This window comes from Corella eumyota, chromosome 2, assembly GCF_963082875.1.
Source record: "Corella eumyota chromosome 2, kaCorEumy4.1, whole genome shotgun sequence".
NCBI lineage: Eukaryota > Metazoa > Chordata > Ascidiacea > Phlebobranchia > Corellidae > Corella > Corella eumyota.
Genome location: NC_137491.1, coordinates 16,677,649 through 16,697,813, shown reverse-complemented (window position 1 = coordinate 16,697,813; position 20,165 = coordinate 16,677,649). Strand labels below are relative to the sequence as shown.

Here is a 20,165-nt window from a genome sequence, read left to right as displayed (position 1 = left end):
CTTAAGTCTAGCAAAGTTATAAAATACGAAACAAAGAAATAATTAATAGCATAGCTAGCAATAAAATCTTGTGATATATCATATTTTTAACCCCAGTTAGATTATAAATTCATTTTTAAATATCATTTGCAATGGAGTTATTTAGTTCAGCCACTGCTAGCACAATATCAACCTCCACAATAGAAAATGAAGCACAAACTTCCATGCACCGTTGTATTGCATGTGGTTGTGTTCGCGTTGTATCTAAAATGCAAGAAAGTGAACTCAGATTAATAAAATATGGACACGGAATATTTCAAACACCAAATGATAAAAATAATGACGATGCAAAAATTTCTGATGCATCGTGTTGTTGTATTTGTCATCTCGACGACGTGGCAAATTCTCGCAGTTTGTCACCTCTGACTGACTGTCTGACTGCAGGTCCGGATGTGTCAGACTGTAATGATCATTTGTTACAATCTGCACAAGAGTGCCCCCAGTGTCGAGATATATTTTTAAAATTTATTAACAAAGTAATTTTTCGAAAATTGTTTTTTTTGACACAATTTACATGAAAAAACATTTTTCTTTTTTATATAAAACAAGAAATTAAAATTTATATGTTGTAAATAAATATAAAATTGTTGATGGGACAGTTTTGTTTTAAATTTTAACTTTTGTATTTTTTTAGATGGACGAACTCAAGAGAGAAATGGAGGTCCAAATTGAAAAAACTCGAAACTTGCTCGAAGATGAAAGAAGACAGCAACTAGGAACAGTAAAAGATGTGAGTTTGTTTTACTCCATTACAATTAAACATTTTTATTATAAAAACTAGGAATATTAAAAAGCATTAACTTGGATGGCTAATCAAATTGACATCACTGTCTATTTATATTTATATAATGTAAGTATGGTTGCACTTTTTTATTTTATTTTTTAAAACTCTCTTAGTATTTTTAAAATTCTCTTAGTATTATATGATGTAACTTGGGTTGACAAGTCTAATACTTAAGTTACCTTTGCAAGTTTGGGATAATATTGCTTAAAAATTTAAATTTGTTTTTGGACTTTAAAAATTAAACCCAGGAAGAAAAACATCAACTAAGCCAAATAAGCGAAAATTTTTGAAATTTTTTAATAACTTTAATTATTTTGTTTGAAATTTTAGGTACATGAACGCACTCATGATCGTGAGATTGAAAGACTAACAGAAGAGCATGAGGAAAAAAGAAAGGAGTGGGAAGAGAAAAGAAAAAGTGAGATTAAACAAGTGAGGGAAGAAGTTGAAGAAGAAAGCAAAATGAGAGAAGAGAGTTTGAGAATCGAACTAAATGTAAGAAATATAAAATAAAAAGTATTTTTAATATATTTTTTAAATTTAAAATTGTCAGCATGGTTTAGTGGCAGAAATAATTGGCTTCACTATGAGGTTCTGGGTTCAATTCCCACTGCTCTCATGCTGTAGCATCCTTGAGTAAGGCACTATAAATGGTATGAACCCCTGCTAATACTTAATTAGAAGCTTAATTATTGGACAATTATAATCTATATTATTTAAAACTGTCAAAGGCAACTCTACTGGTTTGGGTAACAGATGTTACTCTACGTTTAGGTCGTGAGGACAACCTTCCCACATCGAGGATAAATATAAAAAATACAATTAAACATTTTTTTTAGAAAATATCTGACAACAAGCTAGAAAGTGAGTTAGAGAACTTAAGAAGAAGTTTGGAGAAAGAAAGAGATCTTGCTCTTTTAGAGGAGAGAGAGAAACACGAAGAGGAGGTGAGAGAAAAAGAGGAAGACCATCAGAAACAAATACAAGGTAAGATTGTTTTAAATACTAAAGTATAAGATTGTTGTTTTGCCGTACATTTTTGCTTAACTATTTTGTCATGAAAGAACCTTATATAATGGAGCTTAGTAAAAATATGTGTATAACCCTGCAAAATAAAAAAAATCCCATTTGTGGTACTTATATAAATTATCACAAGCAAATATTAGTTAAGAGTTGCGACCATTTTGTGACAACTAAAAATCGGACTTTAGGGCAGGTTATCGACTAATTAAAGTGATTTTTATTGAGATTGGTAAATAATTATTTGTGTTTTCATTTTAAATTTTGTCGTTTATCAACCAATAAAATAATTACAAAATGAGGCCTTTTTAAAGCTGTTTCTTAAAAAGTAAATACTCTAAAAAATATTTATTTTTATGCAAATTATTTTAGCTTAGTAATTGTCTATGTGTTTTAAGAACATTTTTACTAATAAAATAATTTAATTTTAAGTGTTATTGGTTTAGGCACTGCAGCCATAGTTATTATTTTTAATTTATTATTTAAAAGATCGTTCAACTTTTTTTGGTTTAGATGTTATAATTGCTGAAGAAATAAAACATAAGGAATTACTTGAAAATCAAAAATTACAACTTGACACTGCATTGGAATCCATGAAAGTAGAATTTCTCCAAGCTCAAAACACAATGGAAATAGAACATGCCGATGCTTTAACTAAAATGGAGGTAAGAATTTATTTTGAATGAAAACTGAAAACAATATTCGGACTATTGTTATCATGTAATTTAAAATTGAAAATTCGAGTTGTATTTAATGGTATATATATTGCATTATTTATTTTTATTTAAAAAAAATATGTTTAGTTAAAAAAAAATGTCTTTACAGTTTTTAAATTCTTGCAAAATATAAAAATATTAATAAAAATATTTAGACTATTATTTTGGAATTTTAAAATAATGATTTAAGTTTTATTTAATGTATATATAATTCATTTTTATTTTTTTTTAAAACTAGTGAATTTGGTTATTAGTTTTTTTTATTTAGTGAGTTTAGAAATCTGTTTAGTTTAAAAACAATGTTCATACAGTTTATATATTTTTGCAAATTTTTGTTATATAAATTATTTAATATTATTATTATTGTTTTTTAAAATTTTTTAGGCTGAATTGGAATCGATTCAAAATGCTCAAGAGAATTTAGTTCCAAAAAGTTTACTTGAAAAAGTTCAATCCACACTTGCAGAGTCCGAAGCTAAACAAGATACATTAAAACAAGAGGTCAGTGTGTTGAAAATATGATAAAATATAATTTATCACAAACAAATTTTTGGGATTTGTTTATTGACTAAATCAAAAAGCTTTTATTTTTAAAATTACTAAATAGTATTAATACAGTATTTAAACTCTTACCACTCTTTGTTCAAACCACCTCATATGAATTATTTTAAAACATATACCATGATCAGACCTTAAGAATTGAAAAAAATATTTATTGCTATTTTAATTTTTTAACTATAACAACAGGTTGTTCTATATTTGCCTTAAAACCACTTTAAGGTGGTTTCCCTTGGGGGTTAGTTATTTAAATAGAAAAAATTAAATTTTTAGATGTCAGATTTGCGACAAAAACTTGAATCGGAAGCTCAAGAAATGGAGGAAGATTATAAGGAGCAGATAAAAGCAAGGGATGTTGCTCTAAAGGAGGAGAGAGAGAAGTGGGAAGATGAGCAGGAAGAGTACAGAGATAAGATGGAGGAAGAGGGAAATGTGTGGAAGGAACAAATGGATAAGATGAAGAGTGAGATTGATCTTCTGCATCAACAAGCTAAAGGTAGGGCGTAGTTGTCAGAACACTTGCTGTTATTACATGAGGTCCTGTGTTTGATTCCTGCTTATCTCATGCTGTAGTGCCCTTAAGTAAGTGTTATGAACGGTATGAAATCCTGCTGAGCCAACACTTAATCAGCAGCTTAAACATCAACCAATTAAAATCTATAATATACCAAACTGCCAAAGAGGATTTTAAGACTGGGTTAGGTTATCCGATGTTACTCTATGTTTAGGTCATGAGGTCGAACTTCCCACATTGAGAATAAATAAATTTAAAAAAAGTTAGAATGTTTGAGCTAAATTTTTACTTTATGTTTAAAATATTGTTTTTTTAATTAAACTTCAAATTTTTTTATAATTCTTTAACAGAAAATGCACAAACTAAAGCATCTGGGGAGGAAGAAGAGTCCTCCAGGATACTGGAGGACAGGGAAAAGATGAGAAATAATTATGAGGAGAGATGTGAAGCCATGCAACTCGAGATCGACGGACTTCGGACATCTAGAAATGATCTCCAAGTAAGATTTTAGTAAAAATTAAAAAAAAACATTTTTAAATTGTTGCTAAAACTTTTAATTCCTGATGTCTAAAACTTTCCCCTTTTCTGTTTCAATATTTTTTTTTAAATTAAATTATGAACCAAAAAACATTAATTTTTAACTTTAAAAACTCAAAAATCTTTTTTCGGTAATACTTATATTTAAAAAAATTTAAATGCAAAGTAGAGGTTTACCAGAAAAAAATTAAATTTTAATTTAGGATTTGCGGCAACAACTAATGGCCAGAACTTCGTCAGTTGAAGATTTAGAGAAAATGAAAGAAGAAAATGTCAAACAAATGGAAGAACTTAAAACTGAGCATCAGCAACAAGTTGACAAAATCAAGTAAATTTAAAATTTGAACCAGTGTCACTTAATAGCATATTAAGCCGGTTACTATTTAGTCTTTTGTTACAAAAATGGGGATAAACAAATATTTACTTGTGATTTAATGGCCACTAAAGCAGTATAAGATGTATGCTTTGTATATTAAGCTTTATCTTAGAGTCTGGTAGTGTGGTATGCTGGTCGTGGCTTCAAACTATAAGCCGAAAAGTTTTGTGTTCGAACTGCACCAATGCCACACTATTTGCCATTAAGCCTGGCGTTTCAGGATAGCTCAAATTTGTCACAATATCACACTCTTCCCCCCAAAAAAATTTTCTCTTAAGAGAATAAGAAAAAAATATTGTTATAGATTTACTCAATTCTTAAAAGAAAAACTTGGTTTTAAATAGCAGTCTTGTATTGTGGTATACCAGACATGACTTTTTTTGGTTTAAACTGTAATGCCACACTTCTTGGCCGTGCGCCCTGTATTTATAAATAACTTAATGCATAGCTCACTGACACACTTTTCCTTAATAACGAAAGTATCAATTGAGGTGATATAGCAAAAAAACATAAAGGTAGCGATTATTAATTCTTAATAATTTTAATTTTTTATAATTTTTTTTATAATTTCTAGGCAAGATCATGAAGAGGAATCAAGAAACTACCAAGAGCGGTTAGAGCAGCTTCTTCAGGACCTTAACGAGAGTCGAGAGAAAATGTTAGCTCTTCCTTCTCCAAGACCGATGGAATCATCCCCGATGAGATCTTTATCTGCAATGTCGGATTATGATTCTAGTAATGTAGTGGCCCTTAATAAGGATTACAGAAGGTGAAGAAAGTTTTTAATATTTTTTTGGTATTTTGTTTTGTTTATAAATTTTTTTTAAAAGATTCTAATTTTTTAAAAATTTTAAATATTTAAGGGTGATTTTGTGTGATTCTGTATTTTGTTTTATTTAAATACAGACAACATTTTATATCTTGGACATTTAACTAGCAATTTATAAATATTTCTTTCACTAAAAAAGTCTAAATCACGATAAAGTTGGTTCAAACTTAATTAAACATACTGCCTTATGGTAGGCATTTTATTTTTCATAATACTATTGCAACCCATAAGTAATAGTTGCTCACAAAAATTTACCTGCGCGCCACAAACAGCAGTTTTATTTTTTTAAAGCTCTATAAGTTGGCCTTTAAGATATATTTATAAATCATCCACTAATCTCTGTTATATACAAGTCAATAGCTAGTCTTTTGGTCGGGATTTTAGTTGTTAAAATATGGTCACAACTTGTACCTAATATTTGCCTGTGACAATTTACCTGCGTACCACAAATGGCAGTTTTATTTATTTTGAAAGTTGAGTTGCGTATACTTATAAATTGGACATACATAACATTGTCCACTAATCTACTGGCATATGTTGTAAGAATACTTGCTACACCACATGAGGTCGTGGTTTCAATCTAGACTGCTCTCATGCTGTAGCGCCCATGGGTAAGGTGCTATAAACGGTATGAACTTCTCCTGAGCTATCACTTAATCAGCAGCATATTTATCGGGCAATTATAATCTATAATATCCCAAACTACCACAGGTAACTTAAGACTGGGTCGGAGTAACTAATGGGACTCTATGTTAAAGTTGCGCATTCGACCCTCCCACATCGAGGATTAAGACATAAAAAAAATCTCTTTAATATATGTATATGTTTGCATTATGATTAATACCATTTTTTTTAATATTTAAAATTATTTTTTTTATTTAGTGCAATGCAGTTAACTCATATCTCCGATGTGTCAGGATTAAGTGAACAACTGGAAGAGGAGAAAACTCCTACCTCTGATCCTCAGGATGCAAAAGATGGGGAGAAACAGAAAGAGTTAAAACAAGAGATTGAAACTCTTAAGAAACAGATTGAAGAGTAATTATAAATTTTTTTTAATTTTTTGAAATATGAACAAATGAAATATTTTAACTTTTGATTTTTTTTTGGATATTTTTTTGTATACTTTATATGAGCTGAAAACATTATTTTTTTAATATAAGACACTTTGAAAAGTCTTACATTAATATTTGGTTATAAATATATCAAATTAGTTTGTACCTTTGGTTTCAGGGGTGCATAAATAACTAAATTCATTTAAGTATAAATATTTTTTTAAAAAACTTTTTAACATAGCAGTGACTATAAAAATTTGAAAAAATACCCCAAATAATATAAAAATGTGAAAATAAAAATGACAAAACCAATTTAAGAGTTTAAAAACATTTTTTATGCACAGTTTTAAAACCATTAAAATTTGTTGATTTTAAATTTGTAAGCAATTATTATTTTATTATTTTTCAGGGCACAATCCTCTTATGATAGCGAAATTGAAAAATTAAAAATTGAGCACAGTTTATTGGTCGAGAAATTATCCAATGAACAATCTGAAACTTTGGACAATCTAGAATCTACTTACCAACAAAGTAATACTTATTTTATTCTTACAATCTAACTTTAATGGTAGTTGTATTGGGTTAAATTTTCTACATTTTATTGAGTATATTTATTAATTTTGTTAAATTGCTATTTTAGTTCAAAATATTTTAAAAATAATTGAAGTTAGTTTTTTTGTTACATTGTTTATAAATATTTTTTTTGTTTTATTTTAAATAATTAACGTTAAATTACAGGTATAGAGGAGTTAAAAGAATCACACATGAACTTATTAAACAAGTTAAAAGAAGAACAACAAACTGAAATCATGCAGATTCAACTACAATGTGCTTCCAACACAGCAGCACAAGTAAACTATGTTTTTTTATATTTTCTTAAAGGATTTATATAAAAAAAAAATTAGGAAATTTATAAATTTGTAAATTTTAATTACTAAAAAAGCAAATTTAAAATAAAATTTTTTTTTTAAAGTTTAACTTTAAAAGCCTAACATGAAAAAATTAAAATTAGTTAATTATTATAGATTTACAAGTTCTAGGGAATTCCTTGCTAAGGTTGACATTTTAATTGTCATAATATAGTTGCAACTTATATCTAATATTTGCCCACAATAATTCACCTGGGCACTACAAATGGAGGTTTTATTTTTTTTGTATGCCTATAAATGGTGCATACATATGTTTCTCTAAGTTCTATTATAGATATATAGATTGAATTAATAATTTTTAAAATTGTGTTATTGTTTAGGTTGAAGAAGAAACGGAATCGATTAAAAACAAAATGAAGGAAGAATTTGAAGCATCGATGGCCACCACGAAACACCAGTGGGAGCTAGAGAGCAAGGTTCAAATTCTTGAACTGGAAAAAAAGAACGAAGAAGGTAAAAACAAAAAAAAATTAAAAAAAAATAATAATTGATTTGAGTTGGTAATGAAACCACAAGCAACAGTTTTTTTTATTTTATAAATTGGACATATGTGTATGTGTATTTATACTGACCATTAAACTTCATTTTAAATACATTTTTTTAATTTTATAAATACTTTAAATGAGTTCATTTCAAATATAAAAAAAAACTTATCACGAATATTTGTTTTTTAGGGATTTTTTTCAAATAAATTTAATTATGCTTGGTAAACTAAAGAAATTTTAAAGTAAAGCAATTTTTTAAAAAACTCACTAAAAGAAGTAATATACATTTTTTAGTGGTAATTTAAAGTTTGTTATAACTTTTTTATTATTTCAGCATTGAAGAAACAGTCTGATGAATTATCTAATTCAATGCAAGTTAGAATTTCAGCTGTAATGAGTGAACTCCATGAACAACAACAAGTAATATTCATTTATTTAATTGTTAGGTGTAGCGTACACTGTTTATTTCAGTAAAAGGGTTACAATATGCTCCTTTGAGTTTTATTTAAAGCCTTTATGGTTTTTTAAATTATGTATTTTTGTTGCGAGGATGACTTTTCAATCTAAATATAGGAACGTAAATATTCGTTACTCTGGCCGGTCTTTAATGGTTTTTGATAGTTTTAAAAATTATTAATTATATTGCATGATAATTCCCCTGTCAATTGGTTTTTAGAACTGTTTATTAGTGATGTGCCGATCGCTGTTTTTTATAATCAAAATTGACTCTTAATCATAATATTTATTTCAGATTGCGATCACGATCCGATAACGTGACCGAAAAAGCAGTAACTTTCGTCACTAGATTACAAAAAATTAACCCTGTATTTTAAATACTTTTATCTATTTATTAACTCGTTTGTTAAAAACCCTAACATTTAGTATATTTTCAAGAAGAGCACTCTTACTAGCACTGAAATAACGTGCTGTAAATAATTTTGCGTAGAATTAACAAATATAAGTATACAAACCACTATTTAGATTATGACGTTACAATATTCTTAAAAAGTTTATGGAAATCTAAGTGGTTAAGGCATGTAGGTGCGTTTATTTATGACACAAAAATAAATGTTACGTAATTACCGATCTGCCTATTTGGACTTTAATCAGGTGATCGCAAAATATTTAAAAAATTGGCACATCAGTACTGTCTATAGTATCTTAAGATCACTGTAAAATGGTTGCAGACCCAATTTAAAAAAGGACCTTATATTATAATGTTTTGTTTTTTCATGATTGCAGCTGTAAACTCAAGTATATTAATTAAAATATTTTTTTTAATTAAAATTGTTAAATTTATAAAAATTTTAGCGTGAAACTGAGGAGACTTCTAAGAACCACAATGAGGCGATAAAGAGCATGACCTCCGAGTTCAAGGATAAAGTGAGAGAAGTGGAGGAGAGGAAAGAGGCGGATGAGGAAGAGTGGAAGATCAAACTGGATGAGAAATCTTCTGAGATTCAAAGGTCAGTTGTGGAAAAATTTTATTTAGATTTTTTTTTTTCGATTTTTGTAAAAATTTTTTTATCTTATAAAAATTTAATTTTTATTACTTAATTTAATTTAAGTAATTTATTTTTTATCCTAAATTTACAGAATCAGTAAATTTAGTTTTAAATTCTGTCTTAAAATGTTTTTTTTTTCATTTTCTTAGATAAAAAAACAACTATAAAAAAAGCAAAAATTTCGTTATTAGACAGATTAAAGAATTTAAAATATTATCCATGATATTTTGAATTTATTTATAAATTTAGTTATTTTGTGATTTATTCATTTTTTAAAAAATGTTATTAGCTTACAAGATGATTTAGCTGATTCACAAAACAAAATAAAACAAATTACTGAAGATTTAAAAAGTGGGAAAAATGAAAACATTGTGTAAGTATAAAAATTAAATAATTAGAATTACATAAATCAAAAAATAATTCAAAAAATAAATTTACAGTAAAAGGTGGGTTATGTTAGTTTATATTATTTAAAAAAATTTAATTTTATGCAAAATCTAAGTATAAAAATTAACAGTTATTACTTATAATATGCATATTAGTACTGTTTAAAAAAATTGGCCATAAATTTTATTTAAAATATTTTTAAAACTTTAAATAATAATTTTTTTACCTTTTAGATTTATGCAAAATCAATATCAACTTGAGATTGAGGAATTAAATAAAAAACATGAAGTAGAAAAAGAAAATGCTCTTAAAGATCAAGCCCTCATTTTTCAACAAGTAAGTTCTTATTTTTTAATGTTATTTTTAATCATTTTGATATTTTAAGTATAGAAATAAAGGTGTTTAGTTGTACAATTAATTATTTTTTTTTTAATAATAAATTATTAGAGTCAAATTTTCTCAAAATGATTTTTAATAAAGTGTTTAAATTGCCTATCTTTTAAATCAATAATTACATTAAATTTATATGTTATTAAAAAATTAAATGGACACTGTAATTTATATACTTATATAACATTACTAACAATAAAATATTAGGTAATTTTACTTTTTTATTTACAATAAAAATAAAAAATTGTTTTTGAATAAGTGACATTTAAAATTTAAAATTTTGGTTTAACCAATTTTTAAAAATTTGGCGGTTTAAAATTAAAATAGTCGATTTAAGTTTGCTTAGATTTTTATTATTGTTGTCATATTATTAAGTGGATAAAAGGATTTATAAGTGACTCACTTAAAAAATGTTTAATTAACAATTTAAATATTAAACTATATTTTAGGTATTTTATATAAATATAATTTAAGCAATTTAAAATTTAATATGTAATATTTTTGTTAAAAAAGTGTCAAACTACGGGTATTATTTAATTTACTAAACACTTTCTTTAATGTTTTTTTAAATATATTTTAAAATTAAAACTAATTTAAAACCCATGAGTGCTTTGTGGTAAAAAATGACAGTTTGAAATTAATTTCTTTTCAGCAAATATTTGCTCACTTGAGAGCTCAATTGTTTACTCTTATGCTTAAGTCATTAACTTTTACTCCTTGTCATTTTAATACTATTTTATAACTACCGTAACCGTTACTATTTTATTTTCAAATTAATGCTAAGTTGGTGGTTGGATATACTACAGAAAATATGATAAAGAAGTTTAGATTTGTATTTTAATAAGGTGTTTTAGTGCTTATCTTAGTTTTTTTGCAGTTTTAACGTTTTGCTTGATATGTTCATTCAAATAATTGCCTTTTATTTAAAAAAGAAAGTAGTAATTCCGACATTTAATATGACTTTTAGTTTATTGCAGTGACAATATAAGTAAATGGTAGTAGTTTTGTAAAAAAATCATTGACAATTATTCTTTTTTTAACAAAAAAATTATTTTATTTAAACAGATTTAGTAAAGGGCATTGTTTTTATTAGAGTAATAATTCCATATGCAGTAATTGTTTGATATTGTCTGTTGAGTTAATGTTCATAGAACTAATTTAAGTTACAATGATAGCCCTTTGTATATAAAACATATTCAAAGATTTTACCTTCAGCACTTTTATAGATTTAATATAGTTAAAAAACTAGTCTTTAATCAGAACACTTAGCTTTAGTACATAATTTCTGGGTGAGATCCCAACTGCTTTCATGCTGTAACGTTTTTTTGTGAGGCAATATTAACAGTTGAACCTATGCTGAGCTAACCCTTAATCATCAGCTTGATTATGGGCCAATTATTAATCTATAATAATACAACTTCAAAGGGAAACTTGAGACTGGGTCGGGGTAACTGATATTACTCTGTTTAGGTTGTAGAGTCGACCTTTGTACATCAAGGATAAGTGTTTATGAAAAAAAATTTTAACTTTAATTCAAGAAAAAATGAATTTAAAAATTTTATTTGATCATTTAGGCTCAGGACGAATTTATAAAAAATCACAAAGAGCAATTATCCCTATTTACTCAACAACAACAAGAAGAAACGGACATAACAGAGAAAAACATTTTGGCTCGCATCCAGGAGATCCAGGAGCGCTTGGGAAGAGAGTTTGAAGAGGAGAAAAGGATTATCAACGACACTCATAACGAAGAAGTAAATTTTATCAAATTTATTAAATTTATTTTTATTTAAAAAAAAAAAAAATTTAAATTGTAAGAAAACTTTTATTATTGCTTTATCAAATGGGAGCTCAGTACACTGTATAAATATTTAAGTAATAAAATACCTGCCTTGTGGATCACAGGCAATTTAAATGGGCAAAAATTGCGACCATATTATTATATTTAACAGACAGCCTATTGGATGGGCAAAACTACTAGTGTTAGTTAATTCATTTTTTCAATAAATTTTTAAAACAAATTTAAATAATTTTTTTGATGTGATAATTTTGTGATATCCTTTATCTAAAATTTTCCACAGTAGTTCAATTTTTATGTCTACATTTATTTGTTTTTAGTTGAAAATTGTGGCCACAAAATTGGTTGAAGTTCATGAAGAAAAACAAAAATCTGAAGAAGCTAAAGTAAAATTTTTTTAATTAAATAAAGTTTTCTTAAAAAAAAACTAAACAAAATGCTTTTAAAAAAATAATGTTTTAATTAAACTATTTTTTTAAACTTTAAAATTCATAAAAACTTAAAATATAAAAGAAAAATAAAAGAAAATATTTATTTTTCAAATAAAAGAAAATATTTATTTTAGGCCCAACTTGAAAATGAGTTGGAAACACTGATCTCTGATAAAGAAAAAGAATTGGCAACTCTGAAAACTAACCTGGTAGCTCAACATATGGCAAAATTCCAAGTAAAATTATATTTTTTTTTAAATTTTAAGTAAAATAATTTTCTTATGGAGTTAATAAACAAAACATTTAAAATCAACTATATAATGTTTAAAATTATATTAAAATAATTTTACTGGTTTATAACCCAATCCACTATATTTTGTATGTTTATTTTACCTAGTTGATTACAATTACTATATGCAGTTAACCTTAACTCATTTTTTAAAATTTTTATTAAGTTTTGTATCATGGTCACATTAAATATTTGCTTGTGCTAACCTCTGTGCACCACAAACAGTTTATTTTTCACACTATATTTTTGCAATTACAGATAGCTTACGCATGCTATTAAAGCACAGCCTTTTTTGCCAAAAAATAATACTTAATAAACTGTTAAAAATTCATCACATTTAAAATTTTCTAGGCCAATTTAAAAAAGGTTATCCCATTTTTTAAATTTTTGACTTTCGTTTTTTATTTTTTTTACTTTTATTTTTAAAAATGCTGGTTTTATGAAAATAGAGTGGTATTCATGGGTCTTGAACCCAAAACCTTTGGGCTTGTAATCTAAAGCCATGACTTGTTTGTAATATTACTAAACTTTATTAAATTCTAACTTTTTAGGAGGTAACAGCGACTTTGGAATTACATCACCAAGATCAAATCGAACACATCGACCAGGAGAAACAAGAAGTGGAAGAGAGACTTAACCAACAGGTTGCTGTCCTCCAAGAGAGAATTCAGGAGCTCGAGGAAGGGAGCATTGATAAGGAGGAGCACGAAGAGAAGATGAGAAGCTTGGAGGAGGAGAAAGATGACAAAATAAAGACGATCCAAGAAGAGCATGAGACTCAGTTGGATCAAATTGAACAAGTTAGTTAAAAAAAAAATAAAAAAAAATTTATTCAAATAAATTAATTAAATATTTAAAAAAAAACTTTACATAAAATTTAATTAAATTAGCGAATTTTTTATAATTTTAACTTTTTTAGGAGATCAAGAATCAAGATGAAGAGCATCAGGAGAGCATGAAGAAGATGTTGAACTCCCAAGGAGGAGAGTTATCTTCCCTTCAGCAGCACTTTGATGATGCTCTGAAGAAAGCAACAGAGGGGAGCATGGTAGAAGCACAGGTAAGATTCAATAAAAACAATTTTATTGGAAAATTTTTTTATGGAAATTTTAAGCTAAATATGTTAAATATTTAGTTGTCTGAAGGTTGCCGATGAGTATTTACATTAAATTGCAACCTATATTTGCCAGGGTAACCTAAACAGCAGTTTTTTTAATTTAAGATGTAATTTCTTAAATTTGTAGACGTCTTTTCATATTTTAAAGATAATAATTGTTTTTAATTTTTTTGAAAAGTTTTTTTTACAGTGATAATGTGTTTATAATTGAGCCTGATATATATATATATATATATATCTAATTTATAGGCCTTAAAAATAAATAAAACTGTTGTTTGCGGTGTATTGGTAAATTATCACAGGCAAGTATTAATTGAGAGTTGCGTCTATATTATGATAATTTAAATCCCAACTATTGGGCAGGCTATCGGCTATTTAAATCTAACAGCTCATTGTTTAAAAAGTCTTTAAAAACAAGTTTAAAATTATTTTAAAAATTAATTTTAAATTATTTTCTAGAAACTTGCTGAAAAAGTCGTAGAACTCGAATCTCAACTCAAAGAAGCCAAGTCACTCAAAAACAAACTCACAGAAGTAAGAGAGGAAAATGAGGAGCTCACTAGGATAATGAAAGAGAGGAAGGAGAAGAGTGAGGTGTGGGAGGAGGAGAGAAATGAGGAGAGAGAAGCTTATGAGAACAAGTTACAAGAGGTTGGTGTAGAAAGTTTTTAAATAAACATTGAGCAACTACAACAAAAAAAGGCAATTTTATTTTTATGAAAAAATAATAACAACTTTAAAAACTGTAAAAAACAAATAAAAATCATAATTAAACAAAATGTTTTCCGAAAAAGGGTATTTTGTTAAGGGTCTTTAAATTTGTTGAGGGGGGTAAATATTTTTGCTGTAGGGCTACAGGCTTTCATCATGGGGTTAATACCCTAAGTTTAAGGGGTACTTTAACGCTAAATCTCACTTTTTATATTTAATTTCAGCAGTAAATTAACTTTTAACTTATAATTTCATTCAATGCCAATATTTTAGCCACAAACAGCAATTTTAATTATTTTGTAGGCCTATAAATTAAACATACATAAGTATAGATATATTTACATATATATATTCACAAAGTTTATATTAAGATGTTATGAAATCAACTTTAAAATTACAAATGCCTGATTTTTAAAGTCAGGATTTTCACTTTTATTAAACTTCAACATTTTGATCTTAGCTTTCTGATGCATTAAACAACTCACGCGAAGACTTTCAAGATTTATCTGCAAGAATTGAGTTTGAAAGAGCTGAGTATGAAACTGAAGTTGAAAGTGCTCAAGATGAAGTCAGGGTGAAGGACGAAAATATTAAGGTGATTTTCTGCTATTTTTTTGGTTGTTTGCTGTTAGAATTTATTTAAATCATTGTATAGTGGTCAAAACACCTGGCTTCACTACATGAGGCACTGGGTTTGATTCCTACTGTAGCGTCTATAAGTAAGCCGCTATAAATGGTTCGAAATTCTGTTGAGCCAACATTTTACCGGGCTATTATATTTTACTACATCTCAAACTGCCAGGGCCAACTAAAGACTGGGACCTTTCCACATCGAGGATGAATAAATAAAAAAAATTAAACTTAAATAAAAATTGGATATGTACTAGTTCTAATAGTTTAAGTAAACCAATAATAATAGTTCATAAGTAAACCAATTTTTTTTATGTTTAATTTGGAAATTTGGTTTAATTTATTTAGTTTAATTTAAAAAATAGGTTTTATTACAATAAGGCTAAGTGTTGGGAAAAATATTATTTTGTATATAATTTTTTTTTAAATTTTTAATTAAAATTTATGAATTTATTTTCTAATTTGCTTTTGGAATAGAAATCACAAATAAAGGTAATTCCTTATTTTCAATTACATCATTAAGTTAATAATTATCACCTTTGTTATAATTAAATAGGAGAAAGTAACTTGAACTTGAGTAAATATTAAGTAGTACAAGTGCATTTACATTGTATGGTTTAGAACATTTGACTAAGTGTATTTTATTAGGTGTGCCTTTATTGTTAATTTATAGAATTTTATATAATATATAATGTTAGCTTTTATTTTTAACATACTAGTAATATAATATTTTAGGAATATTTTACGCTTTGTATTAATTTAGCAAAGGTTATATTAGCATAGAAAAATGTAATTTTTTTTGCTAGCGTTTTAAGAATGTTCTGGATTTAGTAATGTAGGAATTAGGTCTTTATAATTCACACTTGCAATATATTTTTGTTTTTTAATGATTAAATCAAGCTTTTTGCCCTTGCTTACCTAAAATGAAGGTAATTTTTTAACTTTTTTAAAGGTTGCTGTTTATTTACATAATGTAAATAATTTTTTTTGTTAAATTAATCTTGTGGTTTTTAATATGCAGACAAATTAAAGTCTGTTAAACTTGTCTGCCTAAATCTTACCAACCTATTTTTTAATATTAGCAAAAAATAATCAATATAGACAAACAAAAAAACATAAACAATAACAAACAGCAAAAAAAAAAAAAAAAAATAGTAAAAAAAAAAAAAATTATTTTTTCAGGAACTTGAAGCTGAGATCTTGAAAAAGAAAGAGGCGCTAGAGAGCTTCCAACTTGCCCACGAACAACTGACCACTAGGAGAGAAAGGGAGACACAAGAGGGAGGTAACTTGCTCGAGATGTTGAGAGATGACCTGGATCGAATTAACAAAGAGAGGTAAATATTCCAATAATTAAAAAATTATAAAATTTTAAATTTATAGGTTAAAAAAATTGTATTAATTAAAATTTAAATTACTTTTAAAATTAGGTTGAAAAAATAGTTTTAATTAAAATTAATAGTGATTAGTTGTTCTTTATTTATTAAAAAAAAAACAGTTTTCATATTTTAAGATGATATTTTATACTTAAAGACAAACTCAAAATATATTATCAAAAATTATGTAGTAAAAATTAAAGAAAAAATAAAAACTTTTATGCCAAATTAAACAAAAATTTTACTAAATTTATGAGATGTAATTTCCTAAAAATAATAAAAAAATTTTGTAATTTAAAAAAACAATTTTTTAACAGAGATCATATCAGTAATGCCAATGAGCAACTTCTCGCCACTTTATCGGAACTGATTCGAGCAAACCAAAGATGTGAGGATCTTATCACGAAAAAGTTGGAAAATCTTCCACTTCAAGGAGGAGCTAATCTTGTTCCTGCTCTCCAGTCTTCTTCCTCTTCTTCTAATGGTAAAATTTTTTTTAAATAAAAATGTTGAGGTAAAATCTTAATTAATCTAAAAAAATCATTACTAAAAAAGAATTTAAGTTTTGCTTTTTTTTTGGGCGTACAATTTTTACTCATGCTAAAAATTTTTACTCACACTCAAAATTTTTACTCACACTCAATTTTAGACTCTACTCCTCCTGACACTAACTTAAGTGCAACTGGAAGTTTTATTGACGAGGGGTTAGATTTGTCTCAGAGGTTGGCCGAGAGCATGTTTGTAGGCCCTGATTTGGACCCAAGTGCTCGCGAAACTGTCACAAACACGGGGTTAAGGGTGGGTCAAGCTGTGGAACGGGTGCTCGATATGTTGCAAAACTCAATTCAACAGGTTAGATTTTACCTAATTTTTTTACTAAAATTACTTTACTTAAGTGTTTACTTAAATTGAGTGACTTCATTTAAATTGAGTGATTTTATTTTATTTGAATCACTTCTTTTGTAATAAATAACTTTACTTTAATTGAGTGGTTTTACTTAAATAAAGTGACTTTACTTTGCATGAGTGACTTCACTAAAAACTGACTTTACTAAGATTACGTGGTTTTAATTAAGTGAATTTACTTAAAACTTAAGTCACTCTATTTTACTTGGGTCACTGAACTTTTCATAAATATTTTGACTTAAATTAAGTAAAAAAAGTATTTTAAATGACTTTACGTTGTAGTCTTAGCTTGCTTTTTTGTTTATTCTGGCATAATAATTCAAATTTTCTGTTTTATCTAAAAACTTGAAAATTGCACTGTTTAATATGTTAGTTTATTGTTCTTATTTCATCACTGATTTTTTTATTTATCTGCCTATTTTTTATTCTAAGGTTGTTATCAATTTTAAACTAACTACACTAGATTTACATTATATGATTTTATTTTACATTATGACTTGGCCTAGTCGAATTGCTAAATGAATGTTTGCATAACATTTGCCTAATCTTGTCTAAGCTAATTTCATATCCTCGGGCCAGTTAAAACGGGTTATATATGATCACAGTTTGTTTTATTTGGTTTGTCATATTATCTCTAGGAATTTCCCTTAGGCCTTTTAACTCAGCAATATCAATATTACAATTTGCAAAAAAATGAGTAAAAAATCTAAAGAGTTTGAGTAACTAAGGTTTAAATGGCGCTGGGTATGGAGTTTGTATATAGCAATAATGCTCATTTTGAGTTGAGAATCTCAGTTAAAAACTCGAAAAATGGTCTTACTTGGATGGTTAATAACTTGTGGATGGTCGATTTTTTGACCAAGGTAGCCAGAAAGTTTTAAAATGTGAAAAATTTTTAAAAGATAAAATGCTAATTTTTTCTAATTAAAATTGCATTGGTGAAATGTAGTACTTTGAAAGTAAGAAAAAAATTAATTGCAAATGCCCTTTTTTAATTTAAAATTAATTTGTTTTGATTTTTATGTATAAAACAATGAAAAACTAAGCTTAGCAGTCATGTTATAAAAAACATAAAACCTTTTACAAAAATAAAATAATTATAACATGTTCTACATAAAAGCTAATTTTCAATTTTTGTTATTGCAATATTATAAATTCTAGTTAAAAGCCTGCCCTATAATTTTAATTGTCATAATATGGTCACAACTCTTATCTAATATTGGCTGTGTATAATTTACCTTTGCACCACAAATAGCAGTTTTTTTTTTCAGAGCTATAAATAACACATACATGTTTATGTTGTCCACTTAACTCCATTATATATAGATTTTTTTATTTAATTTTCTCGTTTTTTGTTTTTATTCAAAAAAAATTTTAATTAAAAAAATTGTTTTTCTTTCAGCTTAACTCTGCTCAGCAAGCACAAACAATGCTCGGGGAAGAACTGGAGAGAGTCGTGGAGGAGAGAAGATTAAAAGATGAAGAGAAAAAGAGGAGTTTGGAGGAGGGTCCGGAGGACCATGATCACGATGTAGATGCAGATCATGTGAGACTTGCGACTCAATTTCATAAAACTAAAGGTTGGCAAAAAAAATTTTAAATTTTAAAATTAATTTTTTTTTCCTTTTTTAACAAAATATTTGTTTTTAGAACTTCTTGATGCAAGGTCCTCTCAAGTATTAGAGCTCGAGAACCGCCTCCAGGAGCAGGAGAATCTGATGAAGGAAGCTGCAGAACATTTTAAGGAGAAGCAAGAAGAGATAGAAGCTTCGGAAGCTCGCATCGAGGAGGAGAAAATATTTTTAAACACCCAAAAAGATGCCATTAAAGAAGGGAGGGATGAAACTGAATTAAGTAAGTTTTTTTTTAAATATAAAAAAGGGGTTATTAAGAAAATAGAGGGTTAGTAAGAAAAATTTAATTTGTGTATTTAATTTTTTTGGTCTTTAAGCAATTTAGAAATAATTTAATTTTTAAGCTTATGTTTATGATTTTATAAGATTTTACTACATTTTACTACATTAGTATTTAGTTAGTCTTTTTCCTTAATAAATATTGAATTTGAATTAAAATTTTGTAAATACACTTAAAAAAATTAAGATATTTAAATAAAGGAAAAACATTTAAAAAATATTAAAAACTTATTTTGGAAAATTTTTTTTAGATTTATTACGAATCACAGAAGAGCTTGCAACTGAGAAACAAATCTTACTTCAAAGAAATGAGGAGGAGAAAAAAAGACTGGAAGACACTGCCCGACATCTTGAAGATGCGGTGGAGGCAAGCACGAGGATCATAGAGGAGAGGGAAGCTGCTCATCTGGAGCAAATTGAAGATCTTAACAACCAGGTAAAAAAGAAAAAAAAAATTATTACAAATTTTTTTTAAATTTTTTTTTTAACTATTTAAATAAAATTTGTGCTCTATATTTTTAAATTAATTTTTTCTTACTGTCATATATTTTTTACTCTGTGAAAGTTATAGGAACGGTTAATTAACACTTTTTTAATGGTTGATATATTTTAATTTGTAGTTTACACATTGCCTTTAATTAGCAGCCTCAAGGTAAAAATACACAGTATTAGTAGAAAAAAAAACTTACATTTCATAATGTTTATTTTTATCTTATTTTTTCCTAAAATTATAAATTAAATATGTTTTAACCAAAAGCCTGCCTAAGGTGGGCATTTTTTGTTGTATCATGGTCACAACCCTCAACTAATATATGCTTGCTATAATTTACCCACTCATCACAAATGGCATATTTTTGTAGGCCTATTAAT

At 26.8% G+C, this 20,165-nt stretch overlaps 1 protein-coding gene across 1 annotated transcript in view; it reads left to right on the top strand.

Moving 5' to 3' along the window:
- LOC145743773 (uncharacterized) overlaps positions 1-20,165 on the top strand; it is a 48,491-nt gene that overhangs the window by 9,271 nt on the left and 19,055 nt on the right. The window contains exons 14-43 of the mRNA XM_082561816.1: positions 674-769; positions 1,154-1,318; positions 1,663-1,810; positions 2,357-2,508; positions 2,944-3,060; positions 3,391-3,613; positions 3,982-4,130; positions 4,372-4,496; positions 5,119-5,313; positions 6,256-6,411; positions 6,838-6,959; positions 7,167-7,279; positions 7,678-7,810; positions 8,177-8,262; positions 9,154-9,308; positions 9,637-9,720; positions 9,968-10,070; positions 11,699-11,878; positions 12,243-12,308; positions 12,488-12,589; positions 13,194-13,442; positions 13,562-13,702; positions 14,219-14,410; positions 14,931-15,065; positions 16,283-16,437; positions 16,794-16,960; positions 17,126-17,328; positions 18,785-18,962; positions 19,033-19,236; positions 19,547-19,731. Of these exons, the coding sequence (XP_082417942.1) occupies positions 674-769; positions 1,154-1,318; positions 1,663-1,810; positions 2,357-2,508; positions 2,944-3,060; positions 3,391-3,613; positions 3,982-4,130; positions 4,372-4,496; positions 5,119-5,313; positions 6,256-6,411; positions 6,838-6,959; positions 7,167-7,279; positions 7,678-7,810; positions 8,177-8,262; positions 9,154-9,308; positions 9,637-9,720; positions 9,968-10,070; positions 11,699-11,878; positions 12,243-12,308; positions 12,488-12,589; positions 13,194-13,442; positions 13,562-13,702; positions 14,219-14,410; positions 14,931-15,065; positions 16,283-16,437; positions 16,794-16,960; positions 17,126-17,328; positions 18,785-18,962; positions 19,033-19,236; positions 19,547-19,731 (4,479 nt within the window). The remainder of the gene's footprint in view (positions 1-673; positions 770-1,153; positions 1,319-1,662; positions 1,811-2,356; positions 2,509-2,943; positions 3,061-3,390; positions 3,614-3,981; positions 4,131-4,371; positions 4,497-5,118; positions 5,314-6,255; positions 6,412-6,837; positions 6,960-7,166; positions 7,280-7,677; positions 7,811-8,176; positions 8,263-9,153; positions 9,309-9,636; positions 9,721-9,967; positions 10,071-11,698; positions 11,879-12,242; positions 12,309-12,487; positions 12,590-13,193; positions 13,443-13,561; positions 13,703-14,218; positions 14,411-14,930; positions 15,066-16,282; positions 16,438-16,793; positions 16,961-17,125; positions 17,329-18,784; positions 18,963-19,032; positions 19,237-19,546; positions 19,732-20,165) is intronic.